Source organism: Passer domesticus, chromosome 20 (genome assembly GCF_036417665.1).
Source record: "Passer domesticus isolate bPasDom1 chromosome 20, bPasDom1.hap1, whole genome shotgun sequence".
Taxonomy (NCBI): domain Eukaryota; kingdom Metazoa; phylum Chordata; class Aves; order Passeriformes; family Passeridae; genus Passer; species Passer domesticus.
This window is the reverse complement of record NC_087493.1, coordinates 7297632-7320011: the sequence shown is the minus strand read 5'-3', so window position 1 is coordinate 7320011 and position 22380 is coordinate 7297632. Positions and strand designations below refer to the sequence as shown.

At 50.0% G+C, this 22380-nt stretch overlaps 1 protein-coding gene across 20 annotated transcripts in view; it reads left to right on the top strand.

Annotated features, from left to right (window-relative positions):
- The window catches only part of CACNA1G (calcium voltage-gated channel subunit alpha1 G), a 146278-nt gene that overhangs the window by 44092 nt on the left and 79806 nt on the right, over positions 1 to 22380 (top strand). For all 20 annotated transcript variants that reach the window (XM_064395827.1, XM_064395830.1, XM_064395824.1 and 17 more), the window contains exons 3-10: positions 261 to 394; positions 9893 to 9990; positions 11980 to 12139; positions 13899 to 14190; positions 14688 to 14780; positions 16382 to 17192; positions 17281 to 17325; positions 18696 to 19060. In XM_064395827.1, coding sequence (XP_064251897.1) covers positions 261 to 394; positions 9893 to 9990; positions 11980 to 12139; positions 13899 to 14190; positions 14688 to 14780; positions 16382 to 17192; positions 17281 to 17325; positions 18696 to 19060 — 1998 coding nt within the window. The remainder of the gene's footprint in view (positions 1 to 260; positions 395 to 9892; positions 9991 to 11979; positions 12140 to 13898; positions 14191 to 14687; positions 14781 to 16381; positions 17193 to 17280; positions 17326 to 18695; positions 19061 to 22380) is intronic.

Here is a 22380-nt window from a genome sequence, read left to right as displayed (position 1 = left end):
GAGTGCTTGGGAAAGGCCAACCATCTAGTGGTCAGTGAAAGCAGAGCCCAAAATATACTTGTCCCATTGTCCTGGCACTATAGGTGCTGTTGAACCATCTGGGCTGGGCCCTGGACCACAGGGCTGCTCCCAGCACAGCTTCTTCCCAGAGATTTAGCTTTTAGAGATGCAAGAGGAGACCTTGCTGGACTCAGGTTTCTAGTTCCCTCCCTTGGTGCAAGTGTGCAGGAGCATCCCTCCTCCCTTCCTTTCTTTTGCAGAGCTTTGACGACTTCATCTTTGCCTTCTTTGCTGTGGAAATGATCGTCAAAATGATCGCGCTGGGCATTTTTGGGAAGAAATGCTACCTGGGAGACACATGGAACCGCCTGGACTTCTTCATCGTCATTGCAGGGTAGGTCTGGGGAGGCAGGTCCCCTTCTTCCTGAGTCTCTCTGCTGTTACTTGGCAAGCACTGGGTTTGGGGGAGCAGCTGGTTTGCAGCAGTGAAGGCTGGGGCTGGCTGGTGTTGGTTGTTGGTGTTGTCCATCCCAGGTTCCCAGCAGGGATCACTCCTGAGCTGCAGCTGCCCCTCTGCTGCTCTCAGTAGCTTGAGGGAGAGCTGATGCTCAGCTCACGGGAAGAGCAGGGCAGGGTGACAAAAGTTGTTTGTGGTGGATTTTGACCAGCCTGGGGCTCCTTTGCTGGGTACTGTGCTTGGCTCTCCTCCCACCAGCCCACCAAAGGTTTCAGTTTCTATGGTTGGAGTAGGCAGTTGGGGGCATGGAGGGCTGTGCCAGGAAGGATTGTTCACTGAAACGTGCACGATTGCCCTCATGCTTTTTTCTTTTTTTTTTTTTTTTTTTCCCTTGAGGGAAAGTGATCAAGTTCGCCTTTCTGAGTGTTTTCCTTTCAGAGGCACCTGGTTTCAATTAAAGGCTCCTCCAGCATCTGAGAGTCTCCTGGCAGAGGCTGGAAATACACATGAAAAGCCCTTGGCCACTGGCCACTGAGCTGAATTTCTTTGATACACAAATTTCTTGCTGGTCCTTGCCTCCCCTCCCTGCCCCAAGACCCCCAAGACTTTTGCAAAAACAGTTGGGTTTTGCCTCTTTTGATAGAGCTAGGGATCAAATTTACTAGATTTTCTTAGAAAGAAGCAGAGGACCCTCCCAGCTTGTTTGCCTGGCATGGGTTTGGTGTCCCAAAGAAGGGGCAACAGCCCCTTCTTGTTTGGTCCAAGAAGGGACAACACCTTAATGAGTTTTGCTTATGGTCCATTGCTGGCCTCACAGGGACATGGCCCATGCCTCTGCTAGTCAGCTGGGAGAAGTAAAACAGAGGTGCCAGGTCTCTCAGTGCATCCTTGGCCTGAAAAATTCATTGTTGCAGAGGTGAAAAGGTTCAGTGAGCTTCAGACCCAGGACCTGTATTTGTCCCCATAAACCTGTCTTCTGTAGGAAGCCACAACCTCCTGCTTTCCAGCCCTACCAGCCTCTGGCTCCTCCATTCAGGAGAAGGCTCAGGGTTTCCTCCTGAAATGTCTGGGCAATATTAGACACAGCAGTGATGGGATGCTGGACAAGAGGGAACAAAGGTCCAGTCAGGTCTGGTAGGGTTGTAGACACCAGCAGCACATCCAAGGGCTGGACCTTGCTAAGCCACCTTAATTTCTTCTCGTTTATTTTGTCTTATAGTGGAATTAATTGTGATGAAGAGCCCAACCCAAGCAAGGCCTGACATCCCCTCTGGGGAAGCATGGTCACAGATGCTGGGCTGTTCCCAAATCCACTCTGCCAGGGCACTGCCACCTTGCCCTCCCAGCCTGGTCCTGCCTTTGCCTGTTGATCTTCCCTGATGTCATTCTGTGGGGACCCACCATGAGGTGACACCAGCTGAGACCACCCTTATTCCTATGCCAAAACAATCACACTTCTCTTTGCTTAAGCAAAGAAATCTCTGCATACCTGCTGCATCTGGCCAGGTGTTTGGGTGTGTGAAAGTTGTCTCCTTCCTGGGCAGAGCTGCATCATGGCACAGATCCTTCCCCTGCAGCAGCTGCTCCCCCATCCCCATCAGGCAGAGACATTTCTCTGCTGCAGAGATTTTTTGCAGCGTGGTAGCCTGACCCTCTCGTGCCTTCTGCCAGGTTGGCTTTGCCTCTCACTAAGTGATGGCTCTTTCCTCCATGTGCATGAACTGTTCCCATCTGGGCCCCGTCAAAACCAATTCAGCTGGCAAGGGATCTAACTGGATTTAAATACAAAGCAGAGCCTCTCCTCCTCCAGCACTGGCTTTCTCTGCTCCCTCTTGTGCCCTTTTGCTCTCCTCCAATCCTAGCCCATCTATCCTGGAGTGCTGCATCCTACTCAGAGCATTGCTGCAATTTTGGAGAGCCAAGGAAAGCCAAAGGGCTGCAGGAATGGTACACTGCTGAAGCAGAGAAAAAAAATAAAGGACTCAAGCCTTTAGTAGGCCTAAGATATAGGTAAGAAACAAGTAAGTTCTGCAGGGTCAAATCCCAAGCAGACAGAGGGAAATTCCTCAGTGCAGCTCTGTGGTTCCCAGATGGGGCAAACTACCCCAGAGAGCACCCAGCCCATGGTGCTCACAGCAGAGCACAGGAGCAAGGGATGAGCCCAGCTCTGCATGGAGGAATCCTGCATCTGAGCAGGTGTCAGGAAACAGGCCAGAGCCAAACTGGGGCCCTGGAGAGTGTGTGCCAGGGCAATCTTCAAAACCCAGCTGGGCTTGCTTGGATATCAGATAAAGCGAGTCATGTTTTTATGGAGGTCTCACACAAGGGCCTCAACCAGGCTCCCCAGTGAAATGCCAGGGGAGGAGATTGAGATTTTCCTGTGGTCCCGGTGACCACAATGAAGCAATTCTCTTTCTACCTTCGCATTTTTTCTCTGCCCTTTATGTGCAAGACAAGGGAGGAGGGAAGCAGCAGCACAGTGTGAGCTCCAGCAGGACCCTGAGCTCTGGCTCTCCTGCTTTCCTTGCCACTTCCTTTCTCATGGGCTGCAGAAAGTGATGCCAGGGGAGAAGAGAAGCAGCAAACTATATCTGTGGGGCATCAGGTGGGAAAAGCATGTAGTACTGGGGCTGTACACTCCCAAGGGCACAGCATCCATAGAAATCCTTCCCAGCCACCACCAGTTCAGAACAGGCTTCAACCCACACTGCCCTCCCCTGCGCCCACCCCAAAAAAGTCCCAACTTATAGCATCTCATCTTCCCCATTCTCTGAGAACTTTCTAGATCTAGACAGAGGTTATCGTTGTGGAGAAGCCTTTTTGTGCATTTTTGCTCCAAATCTCCCTCCCTTTTGGAGTTCTGGGAGAGCCTCTTGGATGCTGTCCTTGCTCCTGCTGGCCACTTCTGTGGGATGCCATTAAGTGCTTCTCATCTCTGTTAAACTGTCCAGACCAATCTCATGAACTCATGGAGTGTAAATGACTTCTTTGTGACAATGTAATGCAATTAGTGCTAATTATAGAGTGTGTAATGTCTGCAACACATCTCTGTAATTACAGTAAAACTTGCCGGAGATGAGAATAGTGCTGTATTATCAAAACTCTGCTTAGGGAAACACGGCTTTGGCTGGAGGTTACAGAGTTGTGTGGGGGGAAAGGGGAGGGGAAAAAAGTGATGAATGGCGTAATTATGTTGCATTATTTTTAGAGGAGGGCATTTGGGGAGTTTGCTTGCGAGAGGACTCTTTGAAAGTTAACAGGCATTGCAAGCAGCTCTTGCCCTCTAAAGAAGATTCGATATCATTCTGATCTCTCCCAGCACAAGACACAGATGTACTGAAGATGGATGCTTGTTTGCATCCCAAAATATGCAGAAGTGGTTTCAGTTTAATGCTGACTGGGGCTTGGGCTGGTAGGCAAGAGCAGTGGGATGGAGATGTGCCCTGACTTGGTGCCTCCCTGGTCACTGTAGAACCCAGCATCTGTCTTCCCAGCAAGGAGCACCTTCTCTGCTCAGTCTGTGGGAAGAGGGTGGCCACAGACTGAGGTCTCCCTTCTGCTCAGCTGGAGCCAGCCCTAGCCCCACACTTTGCTGCAGTCCCAGCAGCTTGCAGGAACGTAGCTTGTTCTGCCTTTGTTCAGATAAGGACTTCCATGACCTCTGCATCTGTGGAGATCAAAATGGGCTTTAAGCCATCCTCATCAAACAGCCCCATGGTGTGATTTTGGAGTTATCCTGTGCAGGGCCAGGAGCTAGACTTTGATCTTTGTGGTTCCCTTCCAGCCCAGGAGATTTTATTATTCTATTCTATGATTCTAACCCCAAAACAACAAAAATCCCTAATGGTTTACTGTTTTCCTGTGAGAGAGCTTTATACCAGGGGATAATTTGGAGCTGTCGGAGCTCATGGGATTCCTCTCTGCCTTCCTGTGCCCACATTCTGCTCCCCACCGAGCAGGGCTGTGCATCATGCCCTGATTGAGCCCTGTGGGTCTGTGGTTACTCCAGGCTCAGTCAGTGGTTTGGCCAAGACTGAGGAGCCCTGTTTGTGCTTTGCTCATTGTAATGGTAACAAGCCTCTTCAAAGACTTTGCAGGAAAGTTAAACACTTCTGGAATATTTTGCTTACGATTGAAGAGGAGTTGGGGCTGGAGGTGGTTGGCAGGCTGCTTAATTCAGGAACAGACACCACTTCTTTCTCTCTTTGCTTCCTGAACATTTCTAATGTTTGTTATGATATTTTTTTTCTCTCTGTGGAAGGCTGTATTAAACAGTGAGCTCCACTGAAGCCTTCATAAACAACCTTAAGGATGTCTTTCTCCCTCCTGGTTTTGAGCAGGGATGAAATTCAGGGATGAATTTCAGGGGTGAAATAGGCTGCAGGAAGCCTTGTTGTGCTCATAGGTGACAGGAGAGAAAGGGATGACATAGCCCCACTCCATCCCTGCTCCATCTAAATCTGGATGGGGTCTGAAAAGCTCTTTAGCTCAGAAATTGGAAGGAGGGCTGTGGTGCCAGATGGGTCCCTGCAGGGAGCTGTGATCCCATGGCTGAAGCAGCCAGAGCAAGGTTCCTGCTGGGTGCTCTTGGTGAAGCTTCCAGCATGCTGCCTTCATCCCACAGCGCTGGATCGCTCCACAGGCAGGCAGGGCTCCTCTGAAGGGCATTTTAGCTGTACAAGGCTGATCAAGGGGCTGTGTCAGCTCCCTGGTTCAGACACAGGGAAGAAAGAGCACGTGTGGCACTGCCTACAGGAGCCCCTGCTGCAGCCTCCCACTGCGAAGGCTGATTTTCCCCATATATCAGTCTCTTCATCCCTTAAAAACAAAACTAACAGGGAAGCAGGATGAATGCTGCTTTTTCATTCCCTCTGGCTCTGCTGAGCTGTCTGACCTGAGGAGCAGCACATGAGGACGTGGCAGCAGTGCCCTCTGTGCTGCCTGGGCACCCCGAGCGAGCGCTGGGGTGTAATTGCGCGTGTAAGAGGCTGATTTGCACACACAATTACCCAATGTGCAGCCACTGTCACAGCCCCTCTGGGCCACAGGGAAACCTTCTCCCAGGAGCCTGGCCCTCTCCTGGGCTTTCCAGGATGTATTCATATACATTGTCCTGGAAACTGGGAGCCTCCTCCCTGGCCTTACTGTGTCCTGACTAATCCCGAATTAGGCGCTCTGTGCTCTGAGCAGAAGTGCCAGAACATCAAGGCAATAGTCGTCATCATGAACCTCCAGGACTTCGATATCTGGGGCTGAGCTGTGCAATTTAATGTTTTAAGTTACTTTTTTGTGGATAAAGGGTAGCCAAGACCTGAGAACAGATGAAGTCCATTGGCTGTGGATGCTCCGTGCTGCCTTCCCACAACCTTTGGAGCAAAGCATCCCGAACAAGCTGCATCCCTGACTCACAGAAACCTGCTGGGCAAAAGAAAGCCCTCAGCAGTCTCCCTCGCAGCTGAGCTGACTCAAATCCACCTGTGAAAAGCCTGGAAGTTTTTTTAAGTTTTAGAACTTTTAAAAAGGTAATTCTTTCGTTTCTTTTAGTTCTTCAGCTGAACTTGCTGCTGCTTCAAAAGCCTCATTAGTCAAGTGTCCTGGCTGGGACACATGGTGCAGCCAGATCCAGCAGGCTGCAGGGTTCATGCTCTCTGTGTGCTATTCTTTTTCTTCTGTTCAGCTTGATTGAAATGAGTATTTTTAAAATTAAGCAACACCCACGAATGCGGTGAGACTCTCAAGGCTCCAAAATGCAGCCGCTGAGGGAAAGCGGAGCACAGCCAAGCTGGCAAGAGCTGGGGCAAATTTCATTCCAGCTTGCTGAATGTACACCACCTAAATAATTTCCCCTTGTCTTTTCCAGCACCGATGGCTTAATATCACCCACTGATGGCTGTGCTTTGTAGATAAAGGGTGTCTAATGCCCAGTTTTGGAAGCTTTTTAACGCTGGATAAATCTCAGCCTATCTCTCCCCAGCAGTGCAGGGCTCTGAGTGTGTAGGGGGTGGGCAGCTCTCGGGGCTGGCCCTGCCTGCTGCCACTGCTGCTTTGCCACCGATTTCTTGTGTGACCTCGGTCACATCCCCTGGTTGTGCAGTACCCCCAGCACCCACCTGTGAAAGGGGAGAGTTCGAGCTTTCCTTGGAAAATGCCCTCAGCAGAATCTCTCTGTGTGGCTCTGCTGGGTTTTCACAACATCTTCTACGTCCTGAGCAGGATTTATCCTGGGGATGGGAGCAGAGGCAGAGCTGAGAGCAAGGTGCTTCAGAGATGCAATGCTGCTAGGTGTGGGAAGGACTTCTCTGGAATTTCTGTGCTCTGTTAGGGACTCTCTGGGTAAGCAGAGCCCCTTGAACCCTTCCTGTGATGCCCTGAGCATCACCTTTGAAAGCCCTTTGCCTCAGGGTTGCTGCCTGGCATTGCATTCAGGCAATCCTTCCCAGTGTGTTGGGTTTCACACGAGAGAAACTCCAGCATGCTCCGACCCGCTGTCTCCAGGTGGAATAGGAATTCATTTCTCCTGCCTGGTCCATCTTGAGCCATCCTTATTGCCTGTCAGCTGAGCTCTGGGAGTTTTCCTGCTTGGAGAAGCATTTGCCAAAGGTTTGCATCAGCTCCCTCTCTGCCTCCCACCAGCAGCCCGTTGTATGTCTGGCTTTGCAGATGCTCCACTTTTATTCTTAGAAAGTCCTAAATATTTCTGCTTTCCTTGTGAATAACTCCAGTGATCGGGGGTTGCTAATCACCCTGACGAGCTGTGAATCCATCCTATTTAATGCTGAGTTTCTCTCTGAGCCTTTAACTTGGCTGGGCACCAGGTTGGTGGCAGCGGTGCTGACAGGCATCGTGCCTTCCCCTCTGAGCAGAGATGACATTTGAATTGAAGCTTCATCAGCAGCCTTTTACACTGCAGATTTCCAATGCATAAATGCTGTATATGCTGGTAAATGTAGCTGTCACCTCACCAGCTGGTGACATCCTGACATTTGCTCTCCCTGAGTATCTTCCCTTGCCAGGGATGTGGATTGATTCTTCCCATGTTTCCTCTTGCCTTGGGAAGTGACCTTAGAGCAGGGGACTGGTGGTGTTCTCACTGGGCTTGCTCTTTAGTGCCTGAGCTTTACTGACATTTTTTTCTCTAACACTGAGTTCTCTCAAGGCTCTTGAGCTGTTGGTTACCAGCAAGGCGTGGACCCTGCATTCTGTGTCTGGGCTGAGCCTGGCAGTGCTGTAACACCAGTTCTGGTAGCAGTGCCCAACAGCATAGGCAGGTGACCACCTTCTTGCTCTTGGTCTTGGTGTTCAAGTGTTTGCTTAAGCCTCTGGGCTGTTGTTCAGCATGTTCCTTTAAATTTGGCATTATAATTGTTCTTTAGTAAATGAAATCAAAATGCATTTTACAGCACATCCTTTGCAGCTTACAAGCACTCACATCTCTGGAAGTGTGTCTGGAGCTGTCATTAATCAGAAAATGATTTGTCTTGTTGCATTTAACCACGTGCTGCTCTGAATTTTGCTGGCAGCCTCTGTTTTAATAATGGATGAAAGAAAAGCTGTATGTTTGATATGGGCTTTTTACCTGAATATTGCCAACCACACAGAAATCTTTTTGAACAGCGAGTGAAACTTGACAGCAATGAAAGCCAGGGAAACCACTGCCCCTCTCTTCACCTCAGCCAAAGCTTGCCCAATGCAGGGAGTCCTGTGCACTGAGAAAGGAACTGGTTTTCTACTCCCAGGACAGGAGGGATTTTGTGAATACACTGCATTCCTTTCTGGCCAGGGGCTGAGAACAAATTCATAGTATCCATACGTGCATGTCCAACCTCCATCTCCTGGGACTGTCCCAGTGCTGTGGAGGTTAGCTAAGCAGAGAGGAATATTTTGAGGTTATTTTAAACTTAGATATGGTTTGATCATCATCATCATTCTCATTAGAGCCTACCAGGTAAAGCCTCACTGCACTGAACATGGAGTTGTTTATATGGGGGCTGGGAGGGGAGCCTTCCTAACCCTGGGGCACCCCTCACCTGCTGGGGCTAGGAGGAAGGAGAGTGGGTTTGGCTGATCACAGCGACAACAGAAGCCTCCAGTGTGCTTCAGCCATGGCAAACCTAACACAGCACGGAGGGATCCTGTGGGATTTCTAGCAGGGAAGAAAGGGACAGCACTGGTGCCTTGGTGCAAGGACCAAAACCTCCTGCAGAAACTTGATGCTTAATTAGGTGAGATTAATTCAGACCAGGGCAAGTGTGGAGGAAGTTTGTGACTGAGAAGCAGAGATGGGGCTGGAAGAACTTTGTGTTTAACTTTGCAAAATCAAGCCTGAGAGAAGATGTGCTTTGTCCTCCGTAAATACATGGGTGAGTAAACACCAGGGACAAATAACAGCTAGAGAAGCTACTTTAAAGACAGCAACTGTAAGAACAAATGGATACGAGCTTGTCCTGAATAAACTCAGGCTGGAAGTTGGGCTTCTGGCCATTAGAGTCGGAGGGAACCACCCAGCTTGTTTGGAGATGGAATTTTTGGAAGAGAACAATATGCTGTGGTTGCCTGTGGTAGTGGGAGCCTGCCTGTCCAGGGAGCCTCAGGATTGTCTTTCTTACCTTTGTCTGGCTCTGCTTCTTCGAGAATATTCTGGGCAGAGCTCTTGGATCTTCCCACGGGCAGAGAGCAAAGTCCTGGAGGTGTTGTGACTGATGACTCTGTTGTGCTTGAGCAAAGGTGCCATGAGAAGAATGAGAGGTGCTGGGGCACCCCAGGGACTTGCAGCCATCCAGGTGCATCCTGAGACTAAGTCTTGTGAATGTTGCTCCTTTATGTCCTGAGCTGGGGAATAACCCTGTCAGGCAGTGGGAGCACTGGGAGGTTCCTAGGTCCATGTTGGCCCCATTTTTTATCTGCAAGTGTCACCAGTTTTTGGTCCCACCTGCCAAGGGTGTCTGCTGAGCAGAGACAGCAGAGCTCAGCATCCTGTGCTGATCATCTCCTGTGTCCCACAGAAGGGTCTGCACCAGGAGATGTTTTTCCTTTCAGGACTGTGATGGTGCTCAGCATAACAAACTCAGATTCATTACAGAATCCATAAAATTGATAAAAGCAGGGCTATGCCTGGAAATTTCCTCTCAGGAGTGTGCAGGGACTTTCAGAAGCTTCTGCCAGGCCCTGTGCAAAAACAGTAACCAAAGCAGAAGAGAGAGAGAGATAGATCTGTGGCTGTGTGAGCTGGTGTATCACATTCCCCCTCATTGACTTTATCCTGACACGCAAACAAGCCTTAATTAATTCCTCAGGCAAACTTTCCTGATGGGAGAGATGCAGTAACAAGTCCCTCTGTGAGTGGCTGGCATTTAATGTTTGCTTTATAATGTTTGATAATCTAACATTTCTCCGCTGGGTCCATGACAGTTTTCCGTGGTTCTGTGTCTTTCTCAGGATGCTGGAGTATTCCCTGGACCTGCAGAACGTCAGCTTCTCCGCCGTCCGCACCGTTCGCGTCCTGCGGCCACTCAGGGCCATCAACAGGGTCCCCAGTAAGTCAGATCTTGTTCCTCACTGCTGGGGCCAGCTGTCTGGATCCATGCCCCAAAGAGGGGAGGGAAAACCCAGTGCTTTGATCTTACATCACAGCTCAAACGTTTGCCCAAGGCTGGCAGTGCTGGGTCCTTCCACCACTGTCTGGGTTCCTTTTGACACCTGTGGCATCAGAAATGAGTCAATAACTTATCCAGGACTGTCTTCAGACAGCTTCCTTTCTCATCTGGAGAGGGTCTGAGGAGGCTGCTAAAGGGCTGGAGGTGATAGGGATTGACTGAGCCAACAGTACAGGACAGGCAGTAGAGGCAGTGGGGTCTGAGCCATGCTGTTCCCACCCTCCCTGGGATACTCCATCCTTCCCTGGAGAAATTTGGGTGAGGAAATCTTGCTGTGCCTGAAGAGAGCCCCGTGGGGTGTGCTGAAGACCCCAGAGCTGGTCCTTACAGCCCAAACCCCAGCATCTCCAAAGCAGACCTGGCTGGGATGGGCTCTTCTCTTCAGTTCTGGTGTATCAGGTCATGCACAAGGGTCTCAGCCCTGCCTGAAGCAGCAGTGGGTGGCATTGCCTGCTGCTGCATGGCAGCCCAGCCCCACGTGGCACTGGCTGTCACAAACCCTTCCACTGCTCCATGCTGGGCACATCCCAGTGCTCCATGAGAGGCACTGAGCACGTCCCTCTCAGAGGCTGGATGGATCAGGTATGGTAAGTATGAGCACCACTGCACCAGGAGCATCCTTTTCCTGGTCCAACAATCCTGGTCATCAAATCCAGTACGGTTTTAGTAATTAAATCCAAGTCTGCACTCCCCTGTCTGAACTGGCCCAATGCATTGATGAGAACTAATCAGCTTCAGTTCTCTATGCTGATGCTGGAAGTGCCTGGGATCTATTTATTTTCCTGCTCCTGACTCTTGAACTTAATCTGGCTGTGCTGCTGATGTTTCAATCATTACAGAAGCTTCAGAATCCTGTTTGCAATGGTTGGGTTTTTTTGTTGTTGTTGTTTTTTTTTTTTTTTTTTTTATCCCCACTGCTGAACTGGTGGACAGCTGAATTTATCCACCACTGTCTAACTGGGGTTGTAATTCACTTAATGTGTTTTGAAATCCTGGGTAATTTATCTTGTCTTCTCTGCAATGTAGTTACAGTGGGATAGAAATACAAGGTAGGAAAAATAAAAAATGGGCTTTGTTTGATGATCAATGCAATAACCACAGAAGGTAATTTTAGTTAATTAGGAGTTGATGCAAGGTGGTTGTTCCCGGTAAAGGAGTAGAAGAAAAACCCTGAGAGAGGAAGTGACAGCATCAGGATAAGAGAAAAAAGTCTTCCTGAAGTATCAAAGTAAAGGGTGCAACAGTAAAGCTTTCTTTAGATAAAAGCCAATATAAGCAAGTGAGAGAGTGCAGAACATGGGGAAAGAAAGAGAGTGAGAGATGAGCAGAATATTACATAGATGTCAGATGAAATAAATTTTTTGTGTGTAAATGTCAAGTTGAAGTCACTATCAATTTGTCCTTGTTACAGAACTAGCTGTTCCTGAACTTGTGAGAATTAACTGCCAGAGAGAGTCCTGTATTTTAAGGAAGAGAGGGCATTTAGGGTAGATGAGGGGAAATAGGGAGGGAAGGGAATTTTGAAATATAGTGAGTGGAGAAAGAAATATGATTGAGCAAAAGAGAACATCAGAATTTAATCTGAGAAAAGAAAGGAAACATAATTACTAGAAAACTTCAGAGAGGAGGACTTGAGGAGCTGGGAAGGTAGGTCTGGTGTCCAGGAGCAAGGCATGAATGAAAGGGGTTATTCCAGGGGCTTTGAGGGGAAGCTAAAGGGGATGGGAAGATGTGACTGTTCACAAGCCACATGTGGAGGAAAATAACAGAAGGAAATACAGGTGTAAAAGTATCAGTGGAAAGGAAAAAGTCAGGAGGACATGGCTGGAGCAAAAAAAATTCAACACAAACTTTTCCCCTTTGCCTCAGGTATGCGCATCCTGGTGACACTGCTTTTGGACACGCTGCCCATGCTGGGGAACGTTCTCCTCCTCTGCTTCTTCGTCTTCTTCATCTTCGGCATCGTGGGGGTCCAGCTGTGGGCAGGTTTGCTCAGGAACCGCTGCTTCCTCCCTGAGAACTTCAGCATGTGAGTCTGTGTGGGCAGCACCGGTGTCTCCCCAGCCTCAGGGAGGCTGTCCCTCCAGGATCTGCTCTGTAAAAAAGCCCTTCTCTTCTGTAAATGCTTCCTGCTCCTAAATGCCACCGTCACTTGGGCAGACGCAGCGGGTACAGAGCGAGCTGTGACAATTTCCCATTTGCATTTGCAGTCTGTCCTTAACTCTCAACTGGCATTTGGGAACCTTTCTGATTGCTAAAAGCCTCCAAAAAAACCCTCTGGGAATGGGAGCTCAGGAATTCAGCATATCATTAATGTGTGACCTTTTCTGTGTGGAGACACCCAGGTCTAAATCCCCTCCAGTGGCTGGTGGTGTTTATTGCCACAACTTTTGTGGTCCCACCTAAACCCCAGGAAAAGCTAATGGAACTACTGTGCATTTTTGATTCTAAATGATTTTCAGCCTCAGAGCAAGAGATAGTGCCTATCCCAAAGTGTTAATTTTTGCAGATGCCTGAATTTTAAGGCTAAAAGAATGGTTGTGATCAGTCTTCTGGCCTGATGTAGCACTGTTTGGACAGTGGTTGAAATACCTGGTAGCTAACAGCCTCTTTCAGGGTTTCCATGCCTGTTCTACCTTCCTGCTTTTTTCCACCACCTCCATCCCATCAAATGCTTGGAGAAAGGCAGGTGACTGCAAACCCTTGATGGCTCTGCCAAGTTCTGCCACTTCAGTGGATTGCTGACTCCCCAGGGACCTGGCTGGATTCACACCTGGATGGAGGAATCCTACCAGCCCAAAGCCTCTTTTCTGTACCCAGCAGGACCACGTTGCTGCTGCTCTGTGGACAGCCTGGCACGAGGCCCCTTCCAACCTCTCCCACGCACCTCCTAATCAATTCCCACCCCTCCTGCAGGTCATGCCCTCAAAGGTAGCTGGAAGTGTCATTACCAGGACATGTTCCTGCTGAGCAAATGTCAGCAGAGCAGGGGGACAGCCTCACCACTGAGTAAATCCAATAGAGCAACAGGTTTGGGTGCTGTTTAATTGAGCCAGAATTCCAGGGCTTTAGATAGGCTTTGAAGGGTATTACAGGCAATTCTGCAGGAATTAACCAGGCTGAACTAGGCTTAAAAATATCTTTGCAAGCTTTAGTGGGAGTCCTGGCAGCATTAAGGAGATAGTGTGTGCAGAGCAAGGAGCCAGTTTCTGACTGACCACGGGTTGTTTCATCTCTCTGAAGAGTACTTTTGCCTGGTTTGCTGTGGTAAGGCCACCCTCAGAGGGAATTTAGAGCTTACCTGTGGGCTGAGCTGACACAGTGAAATGCAGATGAAGTCCCTGTCTGATTTTTAGGAATCTTGGGAGGTCCTTGTACATAGAGTCTCTCTAAATGATTCTCAGCATCTAAGAAGGACATACAGGAGCTTAAACTGACTGTTTTCCATCTTACTGCAGCAAAGACAGCTCAGAGGAGACCTGTCATGCTGAGTCCTTCTCTTAGTCTCCTAAAGTTAAAGCCAGAGTGCTTCAGGAGGGAGTAACTTTTAATAATGCCATCAAAGGGATTGACAAGGCGCTGAGTGCACTGCCTCAGTTTCTCAAAACCCAGTTAAGGACATCAGCTCACCCTGTGGAGCTGCAGTAAGTCCTAGGGGATTCCTTCTTAAAAAAATAGCTTTAAGATCCAGAAAAGCAGATGTCAGACTTCTATGCTGTTACAGCTGTGTCTTTGCCAGATTGTTTGCAATCAGTGTGCAAACCCCAGCCTTGTCTGGACTCTTTCAGCCCCTACACAGTGGATTTGGAACGGTACTACCAGACAGAGAACGAAGATGAAAATCCTTTCATCTGCTCCCAGCCCCGGGAGAACGGGATGCGCTACTGTCGGAGCATCCCAACACGGAGGGAAGAGGGTCTGGAGTGCACTCTGGATTATTATTCCTACAATGACACCACCAACACGTCTTGTGTGAACTGGAACCAGTACTACACCAACTGCTCTGCTGGGGAGCACAACCCCTTCAAGGGAGCCATCAACTTTGATAACATTGGCTACGCCTGGATTGCGATATTTCAGGTGAGCCCTGTCTGCCAATTGTCACAAGGTGGGCAAACAGCAGGCCCTTCCCCCAAAATGTCCCCAGGGGCCGTGAAATTGCACTCCTGCAGGCTGTTGTGTACTAGTGAGCACCTACATAGTAGTGCACAGGCACTCAAAGTGTTAGGGATGCAATATGATGCCTGTTTTGAGAATGTCTCCACCTCACATGCATGGACAAAACCCTGTGGGTGTGCAGTCTGATGATGTTGGTGTGGGGCAGAGCCTAGAGGCTGCTCTTCTTTCTGCAAAATGCACTAGTGGCCTTTAAGTCTGGATGGAAAGGGGCTAGATTCAGCCTGGGCAGCTGAATGGCTGTTGGCATTGGGAGGAGCAGGAGTTGGTTCCTCAGCATCTTGTACTGCACCAAGATCTACTTTGGGGTGTCAGATATGACCTGGCCAGAGAAACATTGCCTGTGCACTTTGTTGTAACTGAGCCTTCAGGAGTTTGCTTTCCCTTCCTGTCTCCTCCAGGTCATCACACTGGAAGGCTGGGTGGACATCATGTACTTTGTCATGGATGCACACTCCTTCTACAACTTCATCTACTTCATCCTCCTGATCATTGTGAGTGGCCATAGGGGAGCAGAGGGAGTCTTCCTGGCATTTGGAGAGGGCAGAGTGGAGTCACCCAGAGGAACAGGGCAGAGGAATATACAGTGAATATAAAAGCTGAAGTAGCAACCAGCCTGCTGGGAAAAACTCAGCTTCCCTATGGAATTGTGCTGCAGCTGCATTTAGCTGCAAACATCAGGAAGGAAAAAATTGTGCTCAAGCAGTGGTAGATAGACTTGTGTTGTTGCTGCTGCTTCTACTACTTCTTTCCTTGTGCTCCAAGCTTCTCTCTCTTGCTTACCATCTTGAATTTAAGTTTTAAAGTAGGCAAATTTCACCTGGCCAGTTTTTGAGTGTCAGAAAGGGAAGAGGCTGCACAAAAATTCCCTCCCATTAAAGAACCCATCTGGCTGGGTCCTTTGTGCCATGGGGATGTTCCGGGAAAGCAGTCCCAAACTTCAGAGAGCACGTTAAGAAAGGAGGGAAGAGATTACTGCCCACAGCCCACCCACACTTCACAGCATCATCTGAGACCACCCACAAAGGAGCCAACAAAGAGTTTCTGTGGGGTGGGCTCCATGATGGGCTTCATCTATGCAAGCAGAATTGTCTACAGTGACTGGCTGAGCTCGTTGTCTAGACTCCCTTTATCGTCAAGGGAGAAAAATAGGTGCTTTAAAGGGGGTGATTCATCTCCTCTGAAGGTAGACATCCAAAATAAATTAGATGCATTGCAGACTTGATGCGCCTATTTCTCTCTTGACTCTAAAGGATCATTAGGTGCTTCACTCAGATGTAGCTAAGTGAGATGAGTTCTTGTCTTGCTACACAATCGGTCTAAGTCCAGAAAAATAGCTGCACATTGTCAGTTAGGTCATTGTGGGGATTTCTGCTCCTCATCAAACCAGGACTCAAACACTGACGAGAAAGTAGATGGTTGTTTAGTCCATGGCGCTGTTTTTTTTCTGTTAGCTTTCCCAAGAGAGAAACAAACCCTTGCTCTCAGCCTCCCCAGGATGACGAAGAGGAAGAGCAAGCAGTACTTTTCCAGATGCCATGCGAGTAACATTAGCAGTTTGTGATAGCCCGTTAGCGTCAGTAATTCCCTGTGACCCAGGCTGGGCTCTGCAGAAGGCAGAACCTCATGAAACCCTGGTTGGAAAGAAAATCTCCAAGCTGTGGGTACAGGCTGCTGATGCCCTTGCGTAACAGTCACCCGCAAATCCCATTAGCAGGGGAAAGGGATCTGCTCGCAAGCTGCCCACACACTGGCAGAAAAACGCTCCTATCAGGAAGGCGCAGTGCATTCGTCATAATGTCACTAATTGTGATAATTACAACTGCTGTCTGTGGAGAGAGAAAAACACCGTCTTAAAAGAGCAAGAGATTTTTGTCAAAATAATCTTCCCTCGTCTTTGATCCCTGACGTCCTCCACGTAGGGCTGGCGTGGGAGTCCCTGGGACGGGAGCTTGGGGGGTGAGTCAGCCCAGCCGTGGTCCCTGCTGGGTGACAAAGGGGGTGGGGTTGGCTGGGGTTTGCCACTCTTTGTCCCCAGCAGGTCTGTGGGGTGCCACGGCCACACTGAGGTGGCTGATGTCCCCTCTCCTTTTAGGTGGGCTCCTTCTTCATGATCAACCTGTGCCTGGTGGTGATAGCGACGCAGTTCTCCGAGACGAAGCAGCGCGAGAGCCAGCTGATGAAGGAGCAGCGCGTGCGCTACCTGTCCAACGCCAGCACCCTCGCCAGTTTCTCAGAGCCAGGGAGCTGCTACGATGAGCTCCTCAAGTACCTGGTTTACATTGCCCGGAAAGGCAGCAAGCAGCTGGTGAAGGCCTACAAGGCAGCAGGCGTGAGGATGGGCTTCCTCAGCAGCCCCACAAGCAAGGCGAGGGCCGAGCGGCACGCCAGGAAGCGCCGGAGCAGGAAGAGATCCTCTGTGCACCACCTCATCCACCACCATCACCACCACCACCACCACTACCACCTGGGCAACGGGAACCTGAGAGCACCCCGTGCCAGCCCGGAGATCAGTGATGTGGAGACCAGCTCGCTCCACAACGGGACTAACCGGCTGATGCTCCCTCCCTCAGCACCCAATTCCCTGGGGGCCCCCAGTGCCTCACCCAGCAACACCGAGTCCGTGCACAGCATCTACCACGCCGACTGTCACTTTGAGCCGGTGCGCTGCCGGTCATCCCTGACACAGCCAAGCCTCGGCTTGCCAAGCCCAGAAGGGATCCCCAAGAACATAGTGGGCGGCAAGGTGTACCCCACCGTGCACCCCAGCACCTCCCAGGAGATGCTGAAAGAGAAGAACCTGGGGGAGGCGGCAGTGGGTGCTGGGAGCAGCACCTTGACGAGCCTCAACATCCCGCCCGGGTCTTACAGCACCATGCACAAGCTGCTGGAGACACAGAGCACGGGTGAGCTGGGGTTGGATCTGCATCTGGGGCTGCTTTCCAGAAATACGGTTTTTGTCCTAATTTTCTTCTCTCTCTGAATTTTTTGCAGGGTTCTTCTCAGTCCATGTTACAGAGAAAGGCGATGGCTTTCCAGGTGAGATGAATAGGAGTCTTATGACCTACCTGATTCTAAAAGCCAAATTTAGGTGGGAGGTTTCAACTCCCAGACTTCATATCCACAATAATCCAAGCATATGAGGGTTTTCAGTGAATCCATTTTCTTTGCAATCCCCATCTTGTAGATTAGAAGAGTCCAAGAGAGGTGGAGAAGGACTTTGACAAGGACATGTAGTGACAGGAAGAAGGGAATATCTTTAAACTTTGCAGAGGGTGGGTTTAGATTAAATATTAGGACAAAATTCCACTATTTCCCTCTGCTCCTAAACCATTTACAGGGAGCACTTCCCAAATCCTGTACTCCCCAAATCAGCTAGAGCTTGCAGATGGACACCTTCCAGATCTGGGTCCTATCACATGCCTGAGTACTATGTAGTTCTTTGTGGGACACAAGGCTCATGGAGATTGTGTGTCTGCTTTGTGTGAGTGCTCAAGGGCAATCACAGATGCTGAGCATTAAAAATCTGTGATTTGCTCAGGAAGCCTGTAAGAGTAAGACACTGAATGCATCTTTTCTTGGATCAGTGATTTCGTATCTTCACTTCAAGAAAGTGAAAATATTTTTCTTTTCCCCTCCACATCCTGAAGTTTGGGAGTTCAGGCCAGTCTAGTCCAAACACTCTCAGCCTCCAAGAAGGGTTTCTGGCCAAGCTTTCCCAGGCAGTCAGTGCCTTTTCCATGCCACTGCAATGGCATTGACCTTTCCAGCCAGGAGCTGTGCAGGGAAGAGACCAAATCCTGCCCCCAGCCCAGCACTGCCCAGAGACTGAACGCACAGAACTGGGCTCTGAGTTGGTTTAGCACAGGGTGTGCACTCTCACTGCTGGGTGCTGCCATGCAGGAGTCAGGTGCACGCATTGCCTTTCTCCTGACAGCCAGCTGGTGGGAATTTTGGGGAATATCCTGCTGGTATTTCACCCAGGATACACCTGGCAGCTGTCACTGAGGCCAGCGTGTGGAGAGGGAAGCTTGTCGTTTTGGAGCATCAGCAGAGGGAACAGGAAAGAAGGCTGCTAACAGTCCTTCTGATAATTACAGCCAGGAGCCTGCCAGGACTGGGGGAACCGATTGCTTCCTCCGTCCTGTAATGGCTAGAGATGTAACGAGGTGCCCTTAGGGTCCATGCCTGGGGTGGTACCCGTCTGGGGGCAGCAAAGAGAGCTTCATAAACAGAGAGAAGGCACTTGGGGAGCCCAGTTTTTAACCCAGCAGAATCCCTTTTCCCATTAGGAAATGCTTGTCGTGTCAGAGGCAAAGGCTTGGTGCTAACAGGGAACAGGGCTCGCCTCCTGCAGCCCTCAGTCCCAGCTGACGAGCTGCCCTTTCCCTGCTCTGCTGCCATTTCAGGTCCCTGCCAAGGCTCTTGCAAGATCCCCAGCCCCTGCACCAGGCTGGAGGGTGGCTCCTGCAGCCCTGAGAGCTGCCCGTACTGCCTGGCGGCGCTGGCGGGTGAGGCTGAGCTGTCGGACAACGAGACGGCCGACTCGGACAGCGAGGGCGTCTACGAGTTCACTCAGGACGCGCACTACAGCGACCAGCGGGACCCACAGAGTGGCAGGGCCCGGGCCAAGAGAGCCCACCTGGTGCTGGCCTTCTGGCGCGTGGTGTGTGAGACTTTCCAGAAGATTGTGGACAGCAAATACTTTGGCCGTGGGATCATGGTGGCCATTCTCATTAACACGCTCAGCATGGGGATTGAGTACCACGAGCAGGTGAGTGCTGTCCTGGCGGCTCCTGGTGCAGAGGGGTTGCAGGTGGAGTTGTGAGTCCAAATCCAGCTGCTGGTGGGATGGTTTGGGGTGAGAGGCATTAAAATGCTCTGGGAAGGGTCCCAGAATACAATAAGGCAGGCTTGTTCCTCTGAGCCTGCTTCCAGGGTGCAGCAATCACCTTGGCTGGTACCTGGTTATGTCAGCTCCTGTGTCCTAGCCCTACCAGGGATGGTCAGCAGCATGCTGAGACCACTGTTCCCTGGGCAGCACCAGGTGGTGCTGGGGTCTGTGTGAGAGGACCACGGAGAAGAAGCAGCCCTTTGCCACCAGGTCTCTGTGAGCCTGGCAGTGCTTGAGGTGCTGCCAGCCGCTGTGGGCTCTGGGGTCAGTGCAGCTGCAGGCAGGGAACTCAATTGAGTTTGCACTCCTTGGAGAGGAGGTAAAAAATGGCTTTGCCTCCTCGGTGAATGCTCCAGCAGCAGCATGATGAGTCCAAAATAGACTCATCACTGGCTATTCCTTCGCTCAATTATCTGAGTCCTTGCAGGCAAGAGAGTGCCTGTGCTCCAGCCTCTCACTGCTTGTCACCTAGCAGAGCTTTCCCTATAAATAGTCATTAAGAAAAGGAGTTGCCCTGTTCCTCTTGAAACATCTCCATGATGTTCCATGACAAGTACTCTGCTTTCAGAGGCTTTGCATGCTGTGGCCTCACATGAGTTTTGTGGCTGCTGCTGGGGCCCGCCTGGCATGGTGCCCTTGTTCCTGCCTCAGGTGTGTGTCTCAGGGCTGCAGGTGCATGCTTCCTTTGGGGTGAAGAGTTCATCACTGTGGATGCAGGGATGCTGCAAAACCTTGTTATAAACCCCTCCCATTCTTGAGGGCTCTCAGCATGTTGTTTCTCCCGGGGTGTCAGAGCTCTGTGCTCCCAGCACCAGTCTTGGCTGAGAAGCTCGTTGCATCTCAATGTGACTCAGTTTTCTCCCTTCCTGGCATGTTTCATGTTTGCTGAGTTGCTCACAGAGGTGTTTCTCCTCCAGCTCCTGGTGGAAGCAGTGGTGGCTGTGGATCAGCTCCCAATTCCCCTGTCATCCTGTGGCATTAATGCCTCAGTGACCAAGTGCCAGGGAGACGTGGCTGTGCTCAATGTGTCCCTTCCAGCCAGCACCTCCTCCCTGATGCCCTGATGCAGTCTAGCTGGCTAGGTGCTGTTTTCAGTACACAATAAACAGTGGTTCACTCCAAAATCCTGCTGGTTTCACCTTCATTTGCTGCCCTTGATGGGAGCTCTGCAGGGAAGCTTGAGTGATTCTACCTTTATTTAATAATCTTGGGAAGATTATCCCAAAGAAGCTGAGAGGAGATGGTTCACAAAAACCAATAAACACTTTTATTCCTCCCTTGGCTGAAGGGTGAAAGCAGATCCACGGTGTCTTTACTGGGACTGCCCAAGGGGCAGAATGTCAAATCTTGTTGCTCTTTACCAGGAGCATTTTTGGGAGATGCTGGTGTGGGCTCCCATCCAGGGGGACCACCCCACTGGGGAGGGGTGGCTGAGCAAGGTCCCATCATCAAACACTCTAAGTGAAACACAGCTCCTTAATTCTCTGCCTTGGGAAAAGTGGGGCAGGAGGTTTCTGGTTTCTGCCCTGGCCAGTGGTGAGTCCCAGCAAACATCTGGATGACATGAGGCAGATTTTTGTGTGGTTTTCGGGTAACAAGGGTGAAGGGAGCTGATAAGCGTGGGGGGACTCCAGACACTGTGGGTGGTTGCTTTCTTTAATGGTATTTTGAAGCTACTACTGTTCCAGATTCCTTTCTCCCAGGCATTTGGAGATAATAGCAGAGCTTGTTTTTATTAGTTCATCTTCTCGAAGTGGCGGCAGAGAACAGAGAGGTGTTTCTTTGTATGCTTGTAAGGCTTAGTGCTGGCAATTTCATAATCTGACAGCTATGAGAGCAGGAATTAGAGGGGCAAAATGCTGGACCGGGCCTTCCTGCAGAGATTATAAACACTGAAACATGTTTTTTTCTTTCATTTAGAAGAGCCTTTCCTAAAAGTGTGAGTGATCAACCATGTCAAATTTATCTTTACTGACTGATGTTTGCAAAGATGTGAGAGCGCTTCAAGAGTACTTGACTTCATGACTTTCTATATTAAGCTCTCTGCTTATTTAGACAGTATTTACCTCTTGGGCTTTCCACATGCTGCCCTGGGCACAGTGGGCTATATTAGGGTAAATATTTTAAGGGCCTATTTTAAGGTGTCACGTCAAGACCTTGTGTTGTTTAGCAGCCCCTTGGCAGAGGGGCTGCTCCTCTCTGAGAGGAAGGACAGGCTGGAGGTTACTCAAGAAGGAAGAGGCTTCTGCCTACCCATCTGCCCCCAGCAATGCTGGGTGGGATTCAGCAGCTCTGGGACCACCAGACCATCCTGGACTTCAAGACAGGAGCTGGTGAGCTGAGCTCCTCATAACAGCCAGGGAGAAAAGTTTGCTCCTCTGGAGATTTGACATCTCACCTTGGCACAGGCAGCCTGAAGTGACCTGAAAAAATCTTTCAGTCTCTTGTTTAACAGACATGGCAAGCAGAGTAGGCCTGGTTGTGGTATTTAAGATGACAGTGGTTCTCTAAAGGCACATACAAACGCGTGGCAATTGGGAATGTGTTGAAAATACTGGCACCCACCTCTTGCTGTTTATTTGTATTCACCCATCAGTCAACCTGGCCAGAATGAGCACCCATAGCCAGGGCTGCTGGATGAACCTCCTCTTCCACCTAAGGCTCTTTTCCATAGGCCACTTTCCACAGTAAATTGTCAACACACATTTTACCATCACATGGCTGGGGCTTCAAGAGCTGGGTTTCCTCCAGGCTCCTTCTGACATGAGCTGACTGACTTTCTCACTCAACACCAGGTTGTTTCCACGTGGTTCCTGCACATGCCTGAGCTGTAGGTACACCTGACTGGCTGTAATTCTGTATTTCCTCCCCACCCCGCCCATGTGAAACCAACTCCTGCTGTTCTTCTGACTCTAGGTGAGGTGGGAGGGAGGCAGCACAGTGTGAGGTGCTCGCAGAACTCACCACGTTGCGGCTGCTGGGCAGCAGTGTGAAATTTTCCATCAGGGAAATGACAACCAGATTGCCGCAGATTATTAATGTGGCTGCTAAATAGCTTGTTTTTCTACAGAGATGAAGCAAAATGCAGGTAGAAACTATTACCTTTGGGTAGAGGAATATAAATGTGATTTAAAGGTAGACTCGGGGGGATTTTAAATACACTGTTGAACCAATTGACTGATTCGCCTTAAGGAAGCTGA